Source organism: Ptychodera flava, chromosome 14 (genome assembly GCF_041260155.1).
Source record: "Ptychodera flava strain L36383 chromosome 14, AS_Pfla_20210202, whole genome shotgun sequence".
Taxonomy (NCBI): domain Eukaryota; kingdom Metazoa; phylum Hemichordata; class Enteropneusta; family Ptychoderidae; genus Ptychodera; species Ptychodera flava.
In genome coordinates, this window is record NC_091941.1 from 31,602,172 (window position 1) to 31,622,868 (window position 20,697).

At 35.6% G+C, this 20,697-nt stretch overlaps 1 protein-coding gene across 1 annotated transcript; it reads right to left on the reverse strand.

Annotated features, from left to right (window-relative positions):
* Positions 1–904: 904 nt before the first annotated feature.
* On the reverse strand, positions 905–19,860 carry LOC139150158 (alpha-mannosidase 2C1-like). The gene is made up of 25 exons (XM_070722342.1): positions 19,661–19,860; positions 18,625–18,750; positions 18,229–18,325; positions 17,164–17,261; positions 16,611–16,785; positions 15,799–15,988; positions 15,031–15,137; positions 14,630–14,833; positions 14,128–14,244; positions 13,541–13,636; positions 12,904–12,995; positions 12,270–12,323; positions 11,174–11,297; positions 8,035–8,211; positions 7,756–7,854; positions 7,014–7,170; positions 6,379–6,550; positions 5,708–5,812; positions 5,330–5,486; positions 4,844–4,987; positions 4,248–4,357; positions 3,519–3,598; positions 2,965–3,113; positions 2,356–2,459; positions 905–1,670 (listed from the first exon to the last, which is right to left on the reverse strand). The coding sequence occupies exons 1-25, from the start codon at positions 19,756–19,758 to the stop codon at positions 1,559–1,561; spliced, it is 3,144 nt and encodes a 1,047-aa protein (XP_070578443.1). The 5' UTR covers positions 19,759–19,860; the 3' UTR covers positions 905–1,558.
* Positions 19,861–20,697: the final 837 nt, after the last annotated feature.

Genomic DNA, 20,697 nt, shown 5'->3' on the forward strand with positions numbered 1-20,697 from the left:
GAGTGCAAATAGTATCTCAAATTCCAACGCCAGCATTGTATATCCATTTCAAATATGTATTGTGCAAAGTTTGTCTTGTATTAGCCATGTAAATTACACAAGTCATCACCATTGACTTTTGTTATGCATGTCATTTTGGTGACTCAATGTGATTAAAATTTAATACCTTGTGATATTGATGTGCTTATAATGTAAATTTGATGGAAACAAAAAGGGGCACTATGATCAGTCTAATCTAAGTGTATGCTTTGGTCAAAGGTGGTATTTGTATATATACACAGGTAGTTTACATACAATTGGTTTGGGTGTAATATATTAGTTTATTAAGTATTGAATATAATACTAATTCTGTAGATGTGCGTAACCTAAATGCCAAAAGCTGATATCATATCATCAACCACTGTTGATATATTTTGATATTCTTTATTCCATAACATTAATTTTTGAATTCGATTAATCACAAAATTAACTCCCTGACCTTTATATTGATGGATTGAGTTGAAATATCAATTTATTGTCCTGGCCAGTTTTTGATGAAGTACAAATTTCAAAATTATGACCTTTGCTTAAAGTATTTAAAATTGACACCACCGGTCATAGTTTTTGTATCCGATATTCTGTGTACTCAGAACATGATTTGAACTAATTTGGGATAATTGGATGGTGAAGTTACGGTGGTTTAATCTGCAAATGTAAGCTCATCTGGTTTTCTTTTTAAGTAATAAACTTGTTTTGATGAGTATTTTGTAATATTGCAACATTCAGCAATAGGGCACCTAACAATTTTGAGAAATTTGAAGACTATGAATGTCCAATTATCCCGAATTAATTCCAATGATGTTTCAGCATTTCAAATTCTCAAACCAACATCTTGTACATCCATTAGAATATGTATATTGTACAAACACAGGGAGAATGTATGTTAGTCTTAAAATCTTCCAATGTGACAAGTCAAGATGTTACAGCTTACTTGATTACCAAAATAAAGAGAAAAGGCTTATTTCCCACTCAAAAAGTATTCAGCACTTTGTGCTATTTCATGGAAGCTGACAGGTTACAAATTTCAGAAAAAATTCACAAGGGCAAGAAATTTCAATAAAGTGCAAGTCTTGAAAGACTGCTCATTTCAAAGTTTCCAAATCTATAGACATGGCTTTATGCGTAGATATGGATATATAATCAGATATAAAATGACTCATTGATCGGTTTCACCCTGTTATCATCATGGTTTAGCCCAAACCCATTGTTCTCAAGAGTGGTGTGGACCTATTTTTTAAAATTTAGGATGCGCAGGTCAATAGTCAAATTCTGCTCTCCTGTTATCAGAATATGTTAGATTTGGGGCACGGTCTATTTTGCATGAAATATGTAAACCTAACCACTCTCTGAAAGCCAGTTTGAATTCTAGAAGAATAAAAAATGATGATGAATCTTAAGCAATTAAAAAATTGGGTTTTCTTAATTATGTGTACCTAGGGACATGGTTGACAATGAGAAAACTTCAGTATACTTTTCATTTTAATGTGAGTTTGCAACACAAAAGAACATTGGATCCATTTTAAATGAATGCCAGGAGTGACACAATCTGGAATGGTGAAAAAGACAGACTGACACTTCCATTGTTCCATTTCACTTCATTTCCATCAAGCTCTTCTTCTAAAATATTGCACCTGCGAAGGTTGAGAAAAGAAAAGAACATGAAATGATGGAGTTATGCAATAAATAAATAACAAAAGATGTTCTTTTACAATCAAGATGATATTTTGTGACATGGAGAAGCACATGCCAGTTCATACTACCAAGCTTGCCTGATATAATGAAACAAACAGTTGTCGATACTGCAGTTCATTTCAGGCAAACCTTACTTATCAAATGGAGTCAGACCAGATGAGTCTGGCTCCATCTTGAAAATGACCAAAACATTTCTGCTTTGCCTTCAGTGATCTCTAGATCCAAGTAACATCTAAAATAAGAGGTGAGCAAGTCAAATGGTCCAGAGTCTTGGATCATCAATTATTTTTCCCAGGGTCTCATTGTTTTTGCTGTTAGTGGTCGGATTGATCAGTGGATGACGGAAATAATAATGAAGTTATGGAGAATGAAAGCAGAACAACCAAATATATACTAATAGATCTATTTTCATACCAGGCCTTTGATTATTATTCTCAGACTTGATTGGTATATTCATGTATATCACACATGATATGCTATGACTTCCATGGAACAAATGCATGGCACTGTTTGAAATATCACTCTGACTTCCAACATAAATTTAGAGAAACTCTACTGTCTGTGCTTCCAATAACAAATCTTGTGACACTGGCTCACCGAAAGGTACTTTTTTTGATAGCATACCTTCGAACAGTCTTGATTGGTAGCTGGCTTGATACCTTGGCTGTAACTGTGCTGCCATACGCTTCATACAGACGCAACACTATAGCGTTATCAATATCTTCAGCCTGAACATAAACATAAACCACAACAAAATTTAATCTCAATGCCGACAGCGATTCACAAATAGGTATACACATTCAGGTAATTTCAAATTCATTTCAGGTGGTCTTGCAAATAGTTACAAAGTAAATGTTATTTATTTGAATCATGCATTTCTAAACTGTTATTTTTCTGGGCAAAATAGGAGCAAGACACTAGTGCTTGTATTACAGATTTATTTCAGGTCTCTAACAGGGAAGTGAAATTTTACGGTAATTCAAATAATTATCAGTTTTGATTTGCCAAGATCAGAGTTGAGATATACCACATGTACACAAAAACATGATCATTTAATAAAGCATGTACTATTTTGCTTTGCTGGAATGTCCATTTGCTATTTTCCAGGAATTTCCTGTACACAGTCAGAGTTAGATTTATCTCAAAAGGAAGTGGTCTTCACACTTGCAAGATACGTATACAATCTCTCACATTTATGAGTTTAACATTTACATGGTTGAGAATATTTTTTACCTTTTTGACAGTTTCCAAGATAACTGCAACATTATCAACTTGGAAGAGTGATGCTGAGGCTTGTGTCAGAGCGCCATCACTTGGCAAGAGTTGGAGAGGATTGTTCATGTCATATGAAGCTTGAATCACACCTGCATCTTGCAGGGTTCCTTTGAATTTGAAAGAAAAAATATATTTCATGGTATGAGGTTTCATTTCATCACAAAGAAACCATTCTTTTTTTGCAAATGACTCAAAGAATGTAAATTCTAATCATACTATGGCTCTTTCATTTCAAATTACAAATTTGTATGATTGTCTTTGACACTATAATTCTCTGCATGTACCATTCCCTCTGCCATGTACCATTCCCTCTGCCATCAACACATTCTCATCAGCGATTTCTTTAAAATTTTCCATATTTTCCCTTCATAATGATTAACTTTTAATATTTAAATTCTATTCACCTGAAAAGTATCAATTACTTTATGCTTACATTAGGGTTTACAGTTTTATTGCCCTTGATGTCATTTATTTCAGATTAATGAATGGATGTCAAAGTTATTGCAACACACCTGTGTGTGGAAAGACTGCATATGTGAAATCATGGTATCCCATGTCAGCATTGGCATCTGGTGCCTTGGCCGCCTTCAACCTGGAAATACAATCAGTTTTGACGGAGTCATGCTACAAGGCCTCGGCAAATCGTTTCAGATATACTATGGTGCCATGGTTTCCAGATCAGTATCAATGAGAGTTCAGCTATCTTTCAGTCTAGTTTGCTGGAGTTGTAGTCAATTGTTTATTACACAAGTTCATTGGAAGTCAATAATTTGTTGGACTTGTGGAATGGCACATTTACTGTTGAGAGCAAGAACTTGAGTGACTGCAGACCTCATACCACTGGTGAATTTGTTTGTCCAATTGTGGAAAGCATATTGTATCCATAATGTAATGATAAGTACATTGCAAAAAAGTAAAACAAGTATACAAGTGAAATCTCACAGCTGTATCTGATTCTGATTGTAATGCATTTTATGGGAGGGAAAAATGTGACCTATGGAAGACTGGAATCTGTGTCTTTGGAATTCTGTTCTGATATTGTACCGACAGAGAAAATTGGTCAATTCAAGTTGATGTTGACATGCATCATGTTCCACTGTCTTCTAGTCAGCTTTCATTTTGCCAACCAGGCCTTGAATGGGACAGTGGATTTACATATAAGAATTTTCATTTCCAGAGTGTCGTCATTAAAACAGAAATTCCTTCCTGCATGCATCAGTTTTAAATTACGGAATACTCACAGGGAGAGTCTGATGACATTGCCTTGAGTGCAGTGTCCATACTTGCTGTCGTTCAATACAGCAACTCCCCAGTTGTGTTCAGACAAATCAGCCCACTTGTGACCAACCACCTATCAAGGTCAAGGATAAATTACTTAAGCTGTGAAGAGATGTATCAATGTACAGCCCTGACATCACATTTACAAATCTGAATACTTCAAACACAGTCTCTGTCTTTAGAACTCTGTGGGAACTGACAATAAAGCAAAGTGTCATGTGGACACTACTGTGAAATATTTGTCATTTTTTCATTGATTTCATATTGAGGGGGCTGGACCCAATTTAACTGTTGCTTCACACAGTTTCTGTGTTTTTCTTCTAAAAAAGGTGCAGTGACTTGGCATTTAGTCATGTGTGAGGATGGCTTACTGGCTGTGGTTCCTGTAATTCTGAGACAAATGTTTGCCAGAATATCACTTTCCATAAGAATAACTTACAGTTTTCAAAGCTAATTAGCAAAATCTCTGATTTACTTGCCAAATACCTCATACCATCCAAATCCCAAGATATGTCAACTTACCTCATACCTGGCCTAATCCTAAAATATGTCAACTTACCTCGTACTTAGCCGAATCCCAAGATGTGTTACCATGCGTGGGCCTTTGCACATGTCCAAACTGAATTTCATAGGTAGCTTGCATGGATCGAACAGTCACTGGGAACTCAACCTTAAGAAATTTTCTGTTCTCCTTCCAATGTACCTGAAAGAGAAATAACAAATGAAGTGTATTCAAATTTGAAACTTTCCTCCTGTTCTTGCAAGAATGACTGGTCACTCCCCTCTCCTCCCTTGTTGCCATATTCTTATATGTCCCCGACATTTTGAAATACTATATATTTAGTCTTGAACAAGAGCCTAAATAATGGAATCCTGGCGCAATCATCACATGTGACAATAACATCATACCATAGAATATGTTTCAAATTGTGAAGCTAATGTTCATATCATCCTAGGGTCAATTTGACCTCGACCTTTGCTTTCAATTTTAAACTTCAGAGCAAGATCTAAACCTACAAAATTATCTATTAAAACACAGTTAAACCTTGGTGTCCATTTTCAGGTAAGTTGATGTGGCATCCAATGAAATGACTTGTTCGATATAACTGTCCGTTGATATTTGTAAGGACACCTTGACTGCACATCTCAGCTTGTTCTTCTCAATGATCTGCGCTGGTTTTCTCACTGTACTGATCGCTGTTCTGAAAGAAAACATATCAAACGAAGTGACCAAGAAATCTGAAAAAACTCTTTAAAATTTTATAAAAACAAAAGTCCGACCATGTCCCTGAATTTTCATGTTAAATTGACAGTTTCTGATCATTACTGATATCATTTCTCTTGAAACATGAATGATCTTTCAGGCTGACGCTTGTCTCTTGTGAGATAGGAAAGTTTTTAACGTCATTTCATGATCACCTACCTTGTCTCCAAATGATAATCCATCACATCCCATGCATCCCAGAAAAGTGGAACATCGTCAAAGATAACAAACTGGTTGCCATAGCTACTGGGTGCTATAGCTTCCCTAGGAAGGAAAAGTTGTACATTGTAACCTAAGCAATCACCATTCATGATAACCTTTGTGACAAATTCAAGTTCTTCAGTTTCATAAGAAAGACAAAGTTGCTACTTTTCTATCACATTGACTTGTAAGTTTGTTTTAAGAAAACTGCATGATACGCACTGCAGTTTTCAAATGCTTTATGAAGTAGCTATCAACTTGTACAAGGGCCTGACAGACACATAAACTTGCCCTTTACTGCTATTTTTTCCTTCCAAATTCTTCATAGTATAATTTATTTGAATTTATTTCAGAAGAAAAGAGTAAGATGTTGTTTATGTTATGAATTAATGTTCAAGTTCACGTGTATGTTTCAAAATCAAATTCTTTGTGTGGAAATTCACAATCATGGTAGATAGATGACCCTTCAATGATGGTGGAGGGTTGATTTCATTCATTGAAAGTGATCAATTAACGATACATGCACCAATGAATTTCATTTCCACATACCAGACACAAGATGACACCAGAAAATGTGGATCTATCGCCTACTGACAGTGATAACAAACACACTGATGATGATAATTTACCTGTCAGCTGCATGGTGAAGCAGTGAGCATAGTCTACCGCACTGATCAATCTGGGCTGTGATGTGTTTATTTTGCAAATAGATCAGACCAGACGTGTCCTGCTGTATCTTCACAGACTCCACATCAATTTCTATCAGGTGACTGATCCCGTATGGTGATGCCTTTACCGCAGCTGTAAGTTGTAGTGAATTTGAATTCAAAAAAATTTCCTGTAGGGCATGTTGTTAATGCCATACTATGATAAGAGTAGGATAGAACAGTCAAAATGTTACATTCTCCTGCAACATGTAAACAATAAAAATAGTTCACCTTCATCGTTGGAAATCAACCTATACAGCAGCAATTTTAGGGTGATAAAACTGAATTTTGTACTTGGATGGATTTAAGTCAAAATGTTACATTCTCCTGCAACATGTAAACAATAAAAATAGTTCACCTTCATCGTTGGGAATCAACCTATACAGCAGCAATTTTAGGGTGATAAAACTGAAAATTTGTACTTGGATGGATTTAATTCGAAGACAAATTACAAGTGAATTTCTCAGTAGACACTTTTAGGCTGTGCAAAAAGGCTACAGAAATGGCTTTCACTAACTAACACTGCTGATCACAAAACTGTCGTATCCAATACCAACCGTATTGTACATTTTCTGTAACTTCTGCCAATGAAGACGATAATTTCTGTTTCTTTTTGGCTGGCGTTTCTCTCTCATCACTGCTTGGCAAGGCTACCACTTCCACTCTTTCCCATGAATGAGTGTTGATGACCATCAATGATGGCTGTGTGCTGGTCTGATTAGGCGTATGGAAGAACATTTATGTTAATTTCATTGTCATACTGCCCTTGTGCTTAGGTTGTCAGGACTGAAACTTTGCTAATAATTACGTTTATGTGAACTCTGGACAAGATATTGAACTACGTGGCACTATGGATATGAAAGAAGCACCGGTTTAACGTCTTTTCAGATGAAAATATTATTTGATTGTGGAGAATAAAAAGCAAGTACAGCCATGGACCCTACACAATGTGCACTAGATATGTAGACCATTGAGCAGCTATTCTATCAGAATCAGATCAACTTTGATATACTGTATGTCTTCTTGATAAAAATCATTATCAACTCCGTTTTTACCAAATAATCAATACCAAGCATTTTCAGGCGTCACAACCAGGGACCAATATCAAATGGTTTATGAAAGTTTCAGACAAAGAGACACTGGTATTTTGACTTTAAATTCAATGCAACACAAATTTCCTGCATACACAGATACACAGACACTCCACTGGACAACTGCTTTCCCATTTAACCACATCCAAGATGACTGTTTCATCCTGCTCAGAGATGGATGCTTTTGATGTCAAGATGTTGATAGTACCTTATCGGTGACAGCAGACAGTGCCATGCAAGCTTTCTTCAGTTCAGCTTCTGCTTTCACTTCAATCTCTTCATAGAACCTGATGGCATCCTTTGCAACCTGCATTTTCAGCAAACACATAATGCATTACAAATTCTGTTGTCACTGGACTCATGCTGTAGGTCGGCAGATTACTCAAGAAATTGCCTTATAAAGTCCACTTTTGTTAATCACCATGTAATATTACAGATCAATTGTGAACTGGCTGAGGTCAGAAGTCATTGGTCAAATCTGACTTACCAAATCTATGCAACTTCCTGGGAGCACATCATGGAACTGGTTGAGAAGGAAGTTCTTCCACATTTGAGATAATTCTTGTTGTGGATATCTGTAGGATGTATTCTTAACCCAGGCAGCAGTTGATATGAATTCAAGGTTGTGAAGAAGAAATTCCAGTTTTCTGTTGTACCACTTGATCTGCACCAAAAAATCCACATACATGATATACCAGGGTACCAAAGCACACTTACTTTTTGCACAGTTCTTTTGGATGTAAACATGACTATGTTTTAAGTTCTTACATGTGCTCAAACAAATTTTACATTTTAATATCAGATCTCAAATAGATATGTTACAAAAAACTCAGGGTTTAGAAATTTGGAAGTCAGCCAAATACTTTTCAAATAACTGTATGACTGCAGTCCTAATATCAATAGTACAATAGCAGTTATCATAGCACCAACCACTCAAGTGAATTTCTAAGCCTGAGGGACTTCAGTCATAATTCAGATTCACACGTATGACAAACAATGGAACTAGCAGAACTACAAAAATATTTAAATGTTATAATGTATTAAATGTAATCATTTGTACACTTGTGGCATATACAAATTGACAACAAATTACTATAAACCTTGCTTTTAGCAAACAATAAAATTCTGAAACTATGCAAAAGCTCCCTTCATATACAATGTACTAGTTCCTTTCAAAAATATTTTCATCGAAACTAAATGACCTAGAAGAGTTGTATTGACCTATCATGCAAGATACCGAGAGCTGTCTTTTGGCCTGCTTGTGGTAATTCATGAACATCAACCACAAGATAATCATTAGAGGTTATAAACGGCAAGCGAGGGTATTTGGTTGCGGATATAAGACCTCTGGGGCGAAAATTAGCATATTTGGCGGGAAATAATCACCGAGCGAAGCGAGGTGATTATTTCACCAAAAATATGCTAATTTTCACCCCAGAGGTCTTATATCCGCAACCAAATACCCGAGCGCACCGATTATAACCTCATTATAATATGCTTAAGTTAAAAACAAGTGGACAATGTCGTTATTTAGGGCCGAAGTTGGAACGAGAGTTCAGGAGCGCCCAGCCGCATACAAACTCTAAAAAAAGAACGTTTCAGAACGCGCGCTGCCGTGCACAGTTGAATTCATAAATACGGTTTACGCAACGCATCGATATCGCGATTAGACATCCAACTTGAAGAATTTACTTCAAAAAAACGCTCAAAAAACTTTAAACATAGGGCCAAAGTCCCTGAAGCTACTATAGACATGGATACAAAATTAAGTAATTCCTGACTGTATGAAATTATCTCACTAAGGTCATCCTAGGGACATGTAAACCAAATATTAAAGCTGTCTGACCAGCAGTTTTGAAAAAACAAGCGACTCAACAGTTGACAGAGCTCTGCTGTGTTATGTAGAGAATAACCTTTTGTGACACATGTATTGATGAAGAAGGTGGATATCTTTGATAGCTCATTTCAGAATGGCCTGACCAAAAATGGAAAAAAATTCCGTAAAAATACAGATTTGCATATTTCATCAGACTATATTAGTCTATAATAGCAAATAAACGAGAGTTAATTACATTCTAATTAAAGTAAACAAGACTTGCTTAAATCAAGATTTACGTCATAAAAAACAGCATATCTGTCAGGTTATAAAGAATCTTGAGCTGGTTATCTTTTAATATATTATTTTCATCCTATTAACCAAGCACATTTTAACTTTCAAATTAACATTGTAAGTAAGTTCTGTTGAATAAGTTGAGACTGTACGTACTCAGAGAAAGCACACTGAAGAGACAAATGTTTGAAACTTAAGAAGTTCAAGGTCATCAAAAGCATTATAAGGAATCATGTTACACTTTCATTGCACTGTTTACACAGATTGCATAAGTGCTATAAATAGCACATGAGGAATCTTACAGCCCAGCTTTACCATAAAAACCCCATCACTTTGACCACTCTTTTAATTGACCACTCTGTTTTTTTCCTCAAAAAGTAATCTTATTTTATCCTTACCAAGTCAACCATAAATGGAAATTAGAACTTTCTCTATCTCTATTTATTTGACCACCCTATCATGACAAACTATTATGAGCAATTTCTTTTAGATAACATAAATGGTGGTTCAGAATATATCAAAGTTGGGATTCAGGAAAGTTGCCTTTACCGGTACATGTTTTAATCCTCCAAGATGGTAAGCATTTCACTATGAACTGTCAAAAAAAGTTGAACTTTCTGATAATTCCACACTAAAATTATTTTGGCTTTGATGATTTCCTAATTAATTCAATTATTTAAAATCATATTAATTATTTTTTTCTGGGTGAATTGATAGGGTTTATACAGTACAAGAATTCCATACAATGTAAGTCAAATTTTGACCAAAAATGACAAAAAAATTCCTTAAAAACACACATTTGCATATTTCATCACAATTTGAACAAATCTAAGTTGGGTTATCCCTAGGGACCTGTATACCAAATAACAAAGCTGTCTGACCAGCGGTTATGAAGAAGAAGATTTTTTACCAAAAACACCTTTTTTGGCATTAATTTGCCTATTTTCAACAATATCATAAAATAAAAAAAAATAGTTTCTCAAAATCATATTTTTAATCTACACAACAAATATCAAATCAGTAAGTACTGCGGTTCTCAATATATTTGAGTGGACGGACGCCTCACAAACGGACATACATACATACATACATACATACATACATACATACAGACTGACGATGGACGCCGGACGGATACCCATCCCAATAGCTTCTATAGACTAAAGTCTATAGTAGCTAAAAATTATGTTGTTGTGTAACATAACCTCCACTGCTTACAGAAACTCTTCATTTGTTGGTTCGTCAAGCTGCACTAGACTAAAATTTAACAATCAAAATCAATCTGAAGCCATAGACTTGTTCGACATTACGCCGCGTTGAGCTCTCAAGTTGACGTTCGAATTTGCGCGAGCTCAAAATGTTATGCAACGCGCAGGTCTTCTTGTGAGAATATAAACCCCGGCTCCAGCCAATCAGATTGCCGGATTCCAGCAAAGCACATTATAATGATAGTTTAAATGTTTAATTACACACAGCAGACATCAGAGTGGGATTCAAGGGAAGGCTGTCTACCTACCTTGGCTTGTGAAGTGAAAGTACCCTGATGCAGCTCTAGATAGAGTTCACCAGTCCATTTACATAGATCATGGGAATTCTTTTCAACATCTTCAAAAAACTTATCTGGAGTTGAATATGTAACCCTTTAAGACAAGAAAAAAACAAGACGGGAACTACCGGTAATTACCAACCTCAAATTATTCAACTGAGGCATTTCAGATGTGTGTAGATCTATTTTGCACAACATGGAGAAAAAGCACCTTTACTAAATGGACATTTCCATTTCATCTTGGAATACAAAAAGAAAGTAACTTAATGCATATGATCAAGTATTAGTTTTTTACATTTTATTTACATTTCTTGTCAGATGCAATTATTATGCCATGTTACTATAATCACCTTCACACTAGAAATAGTACCACTACTTTAACTAGCAGTACCAATTTTTTATGACTGGAGAAAACTTAATACTTTCATTCAAGTATAATTTTATTTCTGAATCCTTTATTACCAGTATGTTATTATGTTATATTATTTTATTATTACTTTATTACTTTAATTAATTAAAGAAAGTAAATCATGTTTCCAAGTTATGATAACATGTACAAATTCCATGTCAGAAACTGTGTATAATATGAATATTTTTGACATTGAAAGTGTTGAGAACTAATCAATGGCAATCTATTGAATCAGTAAAAGACAATGTGATCCCATTAACAACTTTAAAGTTATGTGCCTCGAAAGTGAAAGACTTCAACTTTTGCTCAAACTTTCCTTCAGGAGTCTTTCAACCATTCTCTTTCAAAATCAAGAATAAAAAGCGGGGGTCACTATGCATCAGCAAATTTGGTACTAGAGAAACAAATATTTGGCTGCCATCCCTATATCAAATCTATGGAGAAAAATAAAATTTCTGAATTTCGAAAAACTAAGCCAGTGGAAAGTTTTCTTACACAAAGAGCTTTGAAATGAACCCCCACAAGTGGTATGTTAGAAATAAGAATTTTAAAAGTTTGTGTGTCCAAATATCTGTCCCCGAGGTACATTCTAAGTGGATAGTGTTACCATGTCAGGTACCATGACTTTCTTTCAAGGATATCAACAGTAAGACTTACTTTGGCAATCCATCTACATTCTGCAGCCTCTCAAGTCTTTCTAACATGTCTTCCCTGTAAATGAAATAATTTTCATATTAGTCTTTCTTTCTTTCTTATCAATGTTGTTCGGTGAAAGTTGCTAGCATAAAAGTATCAAAATAAATAAATAAATAAATAAATAAATTATAAATAAATAAATAAATGAACAAACAAACAAATAATGAACAAAAAATAAACTTCATGATAGATAAAGGACGTAATTGTATAATTAAAGTTATTCTACAGCAGAAGAGCAATAGGTGAAAGTTTTAGCAAAAGGAACTTTATGTGGGCTAAAATGTTATCATCGGCTAAAGTGAGTAATGTCAGAATGACATGACATATTGTAGTCACAAAACTAGTGATGTTATCTGGTGTATGACAAGTGAGATACCTCCACAAGATTGCTCAACACAGTTACACCTTCAGAGAAATTAGAAACAACTTTCCAAAGAAATAAGGTTGCAAGGCAACAAACATTAGGAAGGGGAATTTATGATGGTTACAACAGTAACGGGCAGAATTGTGGAAACATCCTGAGACATTTTGTACACTAAAAGCAGCGTATAACTTGAACATGTATAATTTAAACGTAGAAGAAATTTTAACTTACGTTGGTCCTCCTCCGCCGTCACCGTAACCATACAACATCATTCCAGAGTTCACCCTCCCCTTGTCTTTGTTGTTTTTCAATGTCTTCAACAGCTGATGAGTTAAAGAAATATTGATTTGAGATAATAAACAGTCACTGTCAGTTGGCTTATATATTAAAGTCATTTGATTCATGAAAAAGCAAATGTGAAATTGTAGACCATATTTGTTGACTGACAACGACACTAATAATGATGAGGTGGACTATCAACAGAAGATGAAGTAAACACTCTGTTTGTAACCATGGTAAACGATGTTGTTAAGCCCTCTAAGATGATGCAGGACTTCATATGGAGATCATCTGAAGGATCTCAGATGTATATGTTTTCATTTCAAACAAATTCTTTGTCAACAAACACTTATCCTACCTTCAACAACAATCATTGCATCACTTTAAATAAGGATCATGAATTTTGTGCTGATCTTTTTGAAATCAAACCAATCGGACAATAACTTTAATCACTTTCTGATATCACAGACATAAAATTAATAAAGTGGGTACTGGTATGTTAAGAGTGGTATTTACGCAATTTTTCAGACACAATAAAATATCGTAAATAAACACAGCAGCAGTGCAAGACTTCAAGAAGGAGACTTACATCTTCTATCCTACACTGTAAGCCGTAATTATCACCTGGTGGAAAATGTGCCAATGTCTTAGAACCATCAATACCTTCCCATGTAAATGTATTATGCTGTGAAAATGAAAAAAAAAGGCATTGTATTCAATTGTACTTGTGTTCTTGAAACTGGTGTTATAATTACTCAGTATTTATGGAATGTTTTCAATGATGACAGTTTTTGATATCAACATAATAGATAAACTGCAATCACGCAATGGCAAGTCAATACATGATCATTTTCCATTGAGATTTTATCATCTGTTGTATAAGTATGCAATGTTTTAATTTCCAAAGCAGAATTAAGCTATATGTATGAAAGAAATAATTTTATTTGGATTCATTGCTGTAGAAATATGAATAAAATGCATACTTATACAACAGATGATAAACTCTCAATGTAAAATGGTTGGGAAAGGCAATTTATAATTTTAACATGCCATGTAGCTATGCATAGTTACAATGGAGTGCCTGAGTATTCCGGTATGACTTCTTGTACATTTCACTTGGAATATACACAGTTGCCTATGCCACTATAATACAGATATTGATAGAAATGCACTTACTGGGAATTTGTTGACTAGATTCCAACTCAGTTTCTGAGTGACAAATCGTTTGATTCCGGCACTGTTCATGATTTGTGGAAGCTGAGCTGAGTAGCCAAATGTATCCGGTAACCAGAACTGCAAAGTAAAAGCGAGATCATAACTTTATTTGCTGGGACACATTCCATCAACCTACAGACACGTCTTCTCTTCCCTCTTCATTGTTTATAGTTTCATATTTGTGTCACAAAGCTAAGTCTGTCTCCATATGGAAATCAAGGAAGAGTTTAAGATAAGATCTATGTCATTAGAATAATTGATGCTATTGATACCCAAAGAGTTTGTACAGTTCTCACATGCATAAGATGCAGTGGATTTTTTATTGGCATTCTGCCAAACTTAATTTGTGCTCTCTATTCTTTTCAAAACACTTAAAGTTTTCATTAGTGACTTAAAAATGAACAAATGAAACAGACAAAAAAAATTAAAAAATTTACCACAGACATAAGTAACTTTGACTCACTTCTTTACACTTGATTCCAAATTCCTTCTGAAAGAATTTTTGTCCAACAAGAAACTGCCTAACAAATGATTCCCCACTGGGAACATTGCCGTCCATTTCAACCCAACATCCTCCAACTGGAATAAATCTGCTGGCTTTGATCTTTTCCTTCATTCTTTCATAAAGACCAGGATAGTTGATCTTCACCCATTCATACTGCTGGGCCTAGAAGACAAAATATTTTTGAACATAATTATTTACAGGAAAATAAATTATTATGCCTCGTGAATTTTACTGCCTCTAATGCTCTAGTTAATTCACCAATGACACATAATTAGCAAAAAACAAATACCGGTAGTTCCACAAACTGAAATTCCATCAATTAGCATATCAACTGAAAGATAGAAATACTAAACATTCACCTGAGAGCATACAAAGGTGTAGCTTGGGTACATATCCATCAGTCTAATGGTGGCTGACCATGATCTGGCACACTTTCGTTTGGTTTCATCATACGTCCAAAGCCATGCTGGGCAAGCAAAAAGGATGGAATCTTATCTGCTATGTTCAATGATCAGTAGGTTAACTGGGTGTGATCAAAATTGAGACTGCATTTTTAATTTTGACAAAAGAAAGATTTTTAGTAAATTGTATCATGAACAAATATGAGGCAAATATTCTAACAGCACATTCCTTGCAATTTAATTGTTACTCAAATAATGGAAAAGCAACAACAGATGTAGTTTAGTTCTAGATATTCAAGGGATACTTTATCTTGTATGTCTAAAGTTACACTACAAAGGTACTGATAATTTTTGTACAGATCAGATTTGATGACAGAGAAAAGAAAGGTATTCATAAATGGAAACACTGAACTCTTGCAAACAAAGGTTAAAGAGAGAAGGTAATAGCAAGGACTTCCTGAACAATTAAGTGTGATATAAATTAGTACACTTACACATGTATTTGTGTAGTTTTCTCGGCATTGCATATTGTTGGCCTTTTTTACATGTCATAATGTAAATATTGTATATTTCATAATTTATTCTCATTTCTCAACACAAATGGCGTAATCTTTTTCCATACACTATCTGGAGAACATTTCAAAGACGAACAAACAGGATTTTCTTGACAGGCACATTTCACCAAGCTTGTTCAGATTCATGGTGTGTGTGGATGAAAGTACTGACCAGAGTCAATATGACAGTGTCCCATGGCATGCACTGTGTGCTGGCTATCACCATTTCGTTCAGCAAAGAAACTCAATGCAATCTGATGGGCTTCCTTGTAGGATTTAGGATTGTCAATTTTACAAACATTCACCATCTTGTTAGCAGTGTACAGTGCCTGATATGTTCTTTGGTCTTCGTCTGACAAATGCTAAAAGTAGGAAATAGGATGAAAAGATTTTTAATCTGCAATAAGCAAAATTTCCTAATTTTTGATCACAGAAAACATGAAAAGGAGTTCACCCTTGAAAGTGGGTATGGCATTGCCTTTGAAGTGAAACTTTGATTTTATAATACTTAATGAAATTTAACGATGGCACTCTTAAACTAAGAACTAAAGTTCCCTTCCCATTACATTAAGATGAAATATATTTTTTGTAATCTTTAATGTCTGTTTCACATGTTTGAAAGAACAGTATGAAGTGATATTACAATGACGATTTTAATATTATGGCCCTTCAAAAACAGAAAGTAACAGCTACTGTTTTAATGTACATTAATGGTAAACGTTAAATCAAAAATATTGAGTTGCACAGTGTAGGACATGTTTGTTTTCTACACACAGATATCATTCCAGAACTGAAATGTTTGTAATAAAATTACTTCGTAGAAAAATGTGCTGCAAAAACTGAGTTGCATGTGACATGTGATTTTCCTTGTCCGTCTCAAACATAGAAAAAAGTTACCATTTACATTTTTCGCATATATTTTTGGAATTCAGTCTTAACAGAGTAATTAATTGAACATTCATAGATATAGCCATATTCAGTTACCTTTGCCATGCCAATCAGAAGTTCAAAATCTGTTATTAGGTTGTAAACATCCCTGTCAAACACAGCAATCTCTGCAGTAGATAACTGGAACTCTTTGTTCTCATCAGGTGGGTTAATCAGACCATTGCCACCTCCAAACATTTCATTGCAGGCCATCTCAATGTAAAGTGTTTGCCTGCAAAAAATATTATCATTAGAGACAATATTGATAACAATTATATAATATCTATATGATCATTGATGTATCTTTATGATGATTATATTATGTTAATAATTGAGAAATAGTAATTATGATTGCAGATTTTCTGCATTATTGTTGAATTTTCTTAGCAATAAGATATTATGAAAATTTGCTACAAAGAATCAAAATGTACTGTTCAAGGAAACATTGAACGTGAAGGTGGCTGGAATAGACATTTTCATTTTGCATTAAGTCGTCACTGATAGCTTTGACTCAAAATTAACCACACACTGTATTGTCAATTTCCAGGACCATTTCAGGAAAGCAACAAGTTTAGTTGATTGGGCTGTTAGGATGGACTTTGCCTTTTACCTCAATTCATCCTTGGTGAGGTTTTGACTCAGGATGAAATCTTTCCTGTGTTGACAGTCTCCACTGAGGCCCTGCACTGGTTCTCCATTTTGCCATACCTGCAAAAATATATCAAAGATTGAGATGGGACCATGACCACTGGATTTTTGGTCTTGTCTTTAGAGAGGAAATTTTAAGCAACATTGGGCAGTCAGTGGTCTGCACAAAACCCTATTTTATCATCTAATCTACCAATGTATATCAGAACATAAATCTTTCAGACATGTTTGAAAAGCCTGTTTACATTAATTACAAATCATTACTAATGAAGTTCACAGTCACCTACATTTTATGATTGCTACTGTAGAGAGACCAAGGCACAGTTTGACACAGAAACTTACTGTAACTTGCTTTAGCTTTTAGTTCTTTGCTAAGTATCTAGTCAGTTCATTTGTGACTTTGGTGTTTGCAAAGCTCAACCTTAAGTGGCTAGATGCTGAACTGAGAAAAGTTTATTCTACAAAGAAGTTTGACACCAGTATATGTATATGACCTGTCTCTTTAAAGGTCTATTCAACCTGAAATCCAATTCATTGGGGATTTACTTGATCAACCATTGTACCATATTTTATTGTGAAGGTCATCACCCCTTAACACACACACACACACACACACACCACTCCCCTTCATAGTTGAAGTCCAACTATGCAAGAGAAAACAACAGTGGTGAAAAGGTTAATACGTCTATAGACACACATTATGCATATCATACAAAATGATGCAATGGGGCATAAATGAGTATTTTGCATCGGAAATTTTTACCATAAACACAGATTGAGTAACCCAATTTATGGTGGTTCTATGGTAAATTCAATGATCCTGCGATTCTGATCAGCATCTTAATAATTCATTTCTACATTATTAGTATTGCATTAGTAACAGTTGGTCTGCTCACGGTCCCCCGTGGTCTGCTGGACTAATATGGTATTTTTACACAAAAGCACCCCTGACCTCAGATCACTAGGTATTGCTATCCCCATATCAAAGCAAACTGTATGATCAGTCATTCTTGGTTGTAAGTCTTACCATGGCTTCTGATCCTGAATCCCATACAAGACGAACTTCTTTCCCGACCCAATTAGCAGGTATACTGATTTCTAACTTAAACCAGTGTGTTGACCATCTGTGGTGAAAAAAATTAAAAGTATCGAGACTAAAATTTTTTTTTTGACACTGATAATTGCAACTATACTTTTGGCTGGGCTAGTGCTCAAATTCATGTATTGCATTTTTTCAGTGATACAAAAAACATAATCTTTGTGAGAAATGAAATTACAAAATTTTTACTGCGGTCAAATACTTCAAATCATGCAGAAAGGAAGACCATTGTAACTATATGATGTGGACTTTGCTTCTACCTTTTTACCCTTTTGACCTAAAAACTTAATTGCAAATGAGGTCACTTGACCACAAGTTACTCACAGGGGTCCAAATTTCTCTCCAATCTTTGCATCTGAGAATGACCTCCTGCATGCCTCTTGGTATTGTATTCGATCAGCCGTGGCAAAGTGTTTCAGGTTTGTCAAAGGAATCTTCTCAGGATACACTCTGAAAAAAAAGCAAACACAGTTACCATGACAACATATTTGACCCTAAAAGCCACAGAGAGAGGCATTCTCCATGGGTGAAAACAACTCAGATACTATGGCACGTCTTCATAAAAATTTCATGTAACAATTATCATTGCCCAGCTGCCAAGTATGAAATTATGAACACTTTAGAAATAGAGCATTATAAACAATTTCAACAATTATAATCTACATTTGTACAACAATATCACCACAGACATATCGGAGAATGGTAAACTGTAATATATAATAATTTCAGTGATTTATTACTTTTCTTTGAACAATTCAGCTGTCAATCAAGTCTCTATATTTCAATATGATTTATCTGACATGGTAAATAAATCAAATTATCTATCACTAGTAGCAGATAAATATTAAAACGCCTGATATAACATTTACAACATTCATAAATTACTATTTTCAAAACTTATGAAGTCGAAAAACAAATTTTATTTGTAAAATGAATATAGTCCACATATCAGGGTACAGCATGAACCTTTTAAAATAATATCCTTTTTCCATAGCGTACTGTGTATTGCTCAGTGACTTGCAGAGTACTCGAGACGGGCTCACAGTAAATTGTGATAAAGCATTCAGCATGGGTGGAAGGAAGCGAGATTCTATGCATGTAGCAGGTTGATGTAAAAGGGAAGTGCGTAAACAGTGGGTGGAAGGACTGTGATTGAGCTAGCTCGGGTCTGAACGTGGGGCAGGCTGGATTTAAATTAGGACGTCGATGCCCCCACCTGATCCCCATGTCCAACACCGTCGGGATGGCATCAATATGTAACCTCTTCTACCCCCGTCGTTTGTGAACCGATACACTATAGTGCACTACTGTCACCTCTGGTTCCCCGAACGAGTCCAGTGCCATGATTATCAGAACCTACCTTCCATGCAGGTTCACGTCTGTGAAATAATGTGGGGATATGAACTTCTCAGCTCGCTCAAGCGTTGCTCGTTTGTTCTTCGCAACAACCACATCCATAATGCAAAACGGTTCCGTTCCACTCCGCTGCGTAGAAGTCGGCCAAGTTTACCCCGACCCGAGCTAATCAGCTGAGTGTATGTGCGCGCGACGCGTGTCGTGAATCTATCGTCAGTCCGCCAAGGGTTCATTTGCATATTACAACATGCTTAGGCAGACGTTAGGGATGGACCATTAGATCTTGGGAGGGGGGGGGGTGGTCACAATGAAATTGTGAAAAATTTTTTTTACTATTGTAAATTTCTGAATTTTTTTTTTTCCATTTGAGATTAGCTGTGCAAATTTTTTTTTCAGAGTAAATTTTCAGATTTATAATTTTTTTTTCGTTCGTCGCTGTCTGAAGATAAAGAGGGCAAACATGTGGTGCCAAGCACCACAAGCCGCCACGCAAGCGGTCACTGGGAAGAGGTCAGGATAGGGGTGTCCCCTGCTGTTGTTGGAGCTTTTGAAAAATAGAGATTAAAATGGTGTTATTTGGTGGCACTTGGGGAGTATTTTTGCCGGGGGAGGTCAGGAGGGGGGTGTCCCCCTCCTGCCGTTGGAGCTTTTGAAAAATAGAGATTAAAATGGTGTTATTTGGTGGCACTTGGGGAGTATTTTTGCGGGGGGAGGTCAGGAGGGGGTGTCCCCTCCTGCCGTTGGAGCTTTTGAAAAATAGAGATTAAAATGGTGTTATTTGGTGGCACTTGGGGAGTATTTTTGCGGGGGGTGGTCAGGAGGGGGTGTCCCCCTCCTGCCGTTGGAGCTTTTGAAAAATAGAGATTAAAATGGTGTTATTTTGTGGCACTTGGGGAGTATTTTTTGGGGGGTGGTCAGGAGGGGGTGTCCCCCTCCTGCCGTTGGAGCTTTTGAAAAATAGAGATTAAAATGGTGTTATTTGGTGGCACTTTGGGAGCATTTTTTCGGATTACACATCTTCCTCTGAAACATGGTCTTCTT

Bases quoted from the DNA above. Each gene is read 5' to 3' on its own strand.
- LOC139150158 (XM_070722342.1), bottom strand. From the start codon at position 19,758: ATGGATGTGGTTGTTGCGAAGAACAAACGAGCAACGCTTGAGCGAGCT. The intron at 18,326-18,624 runs GTGAGTAACTTG...TTTTCACCACAG, and splicing joins GGAGAGAAATTTGGACCCCT to ATGGTCAACACACTGGTTTA. The intron at 11,298-12,269 runs GTAAGTCTTACT...CTTGTCTTAAAG, and splicing joins AATGTAGATGGATTGCCAAA to GGTTACATATTCAACTCCAG.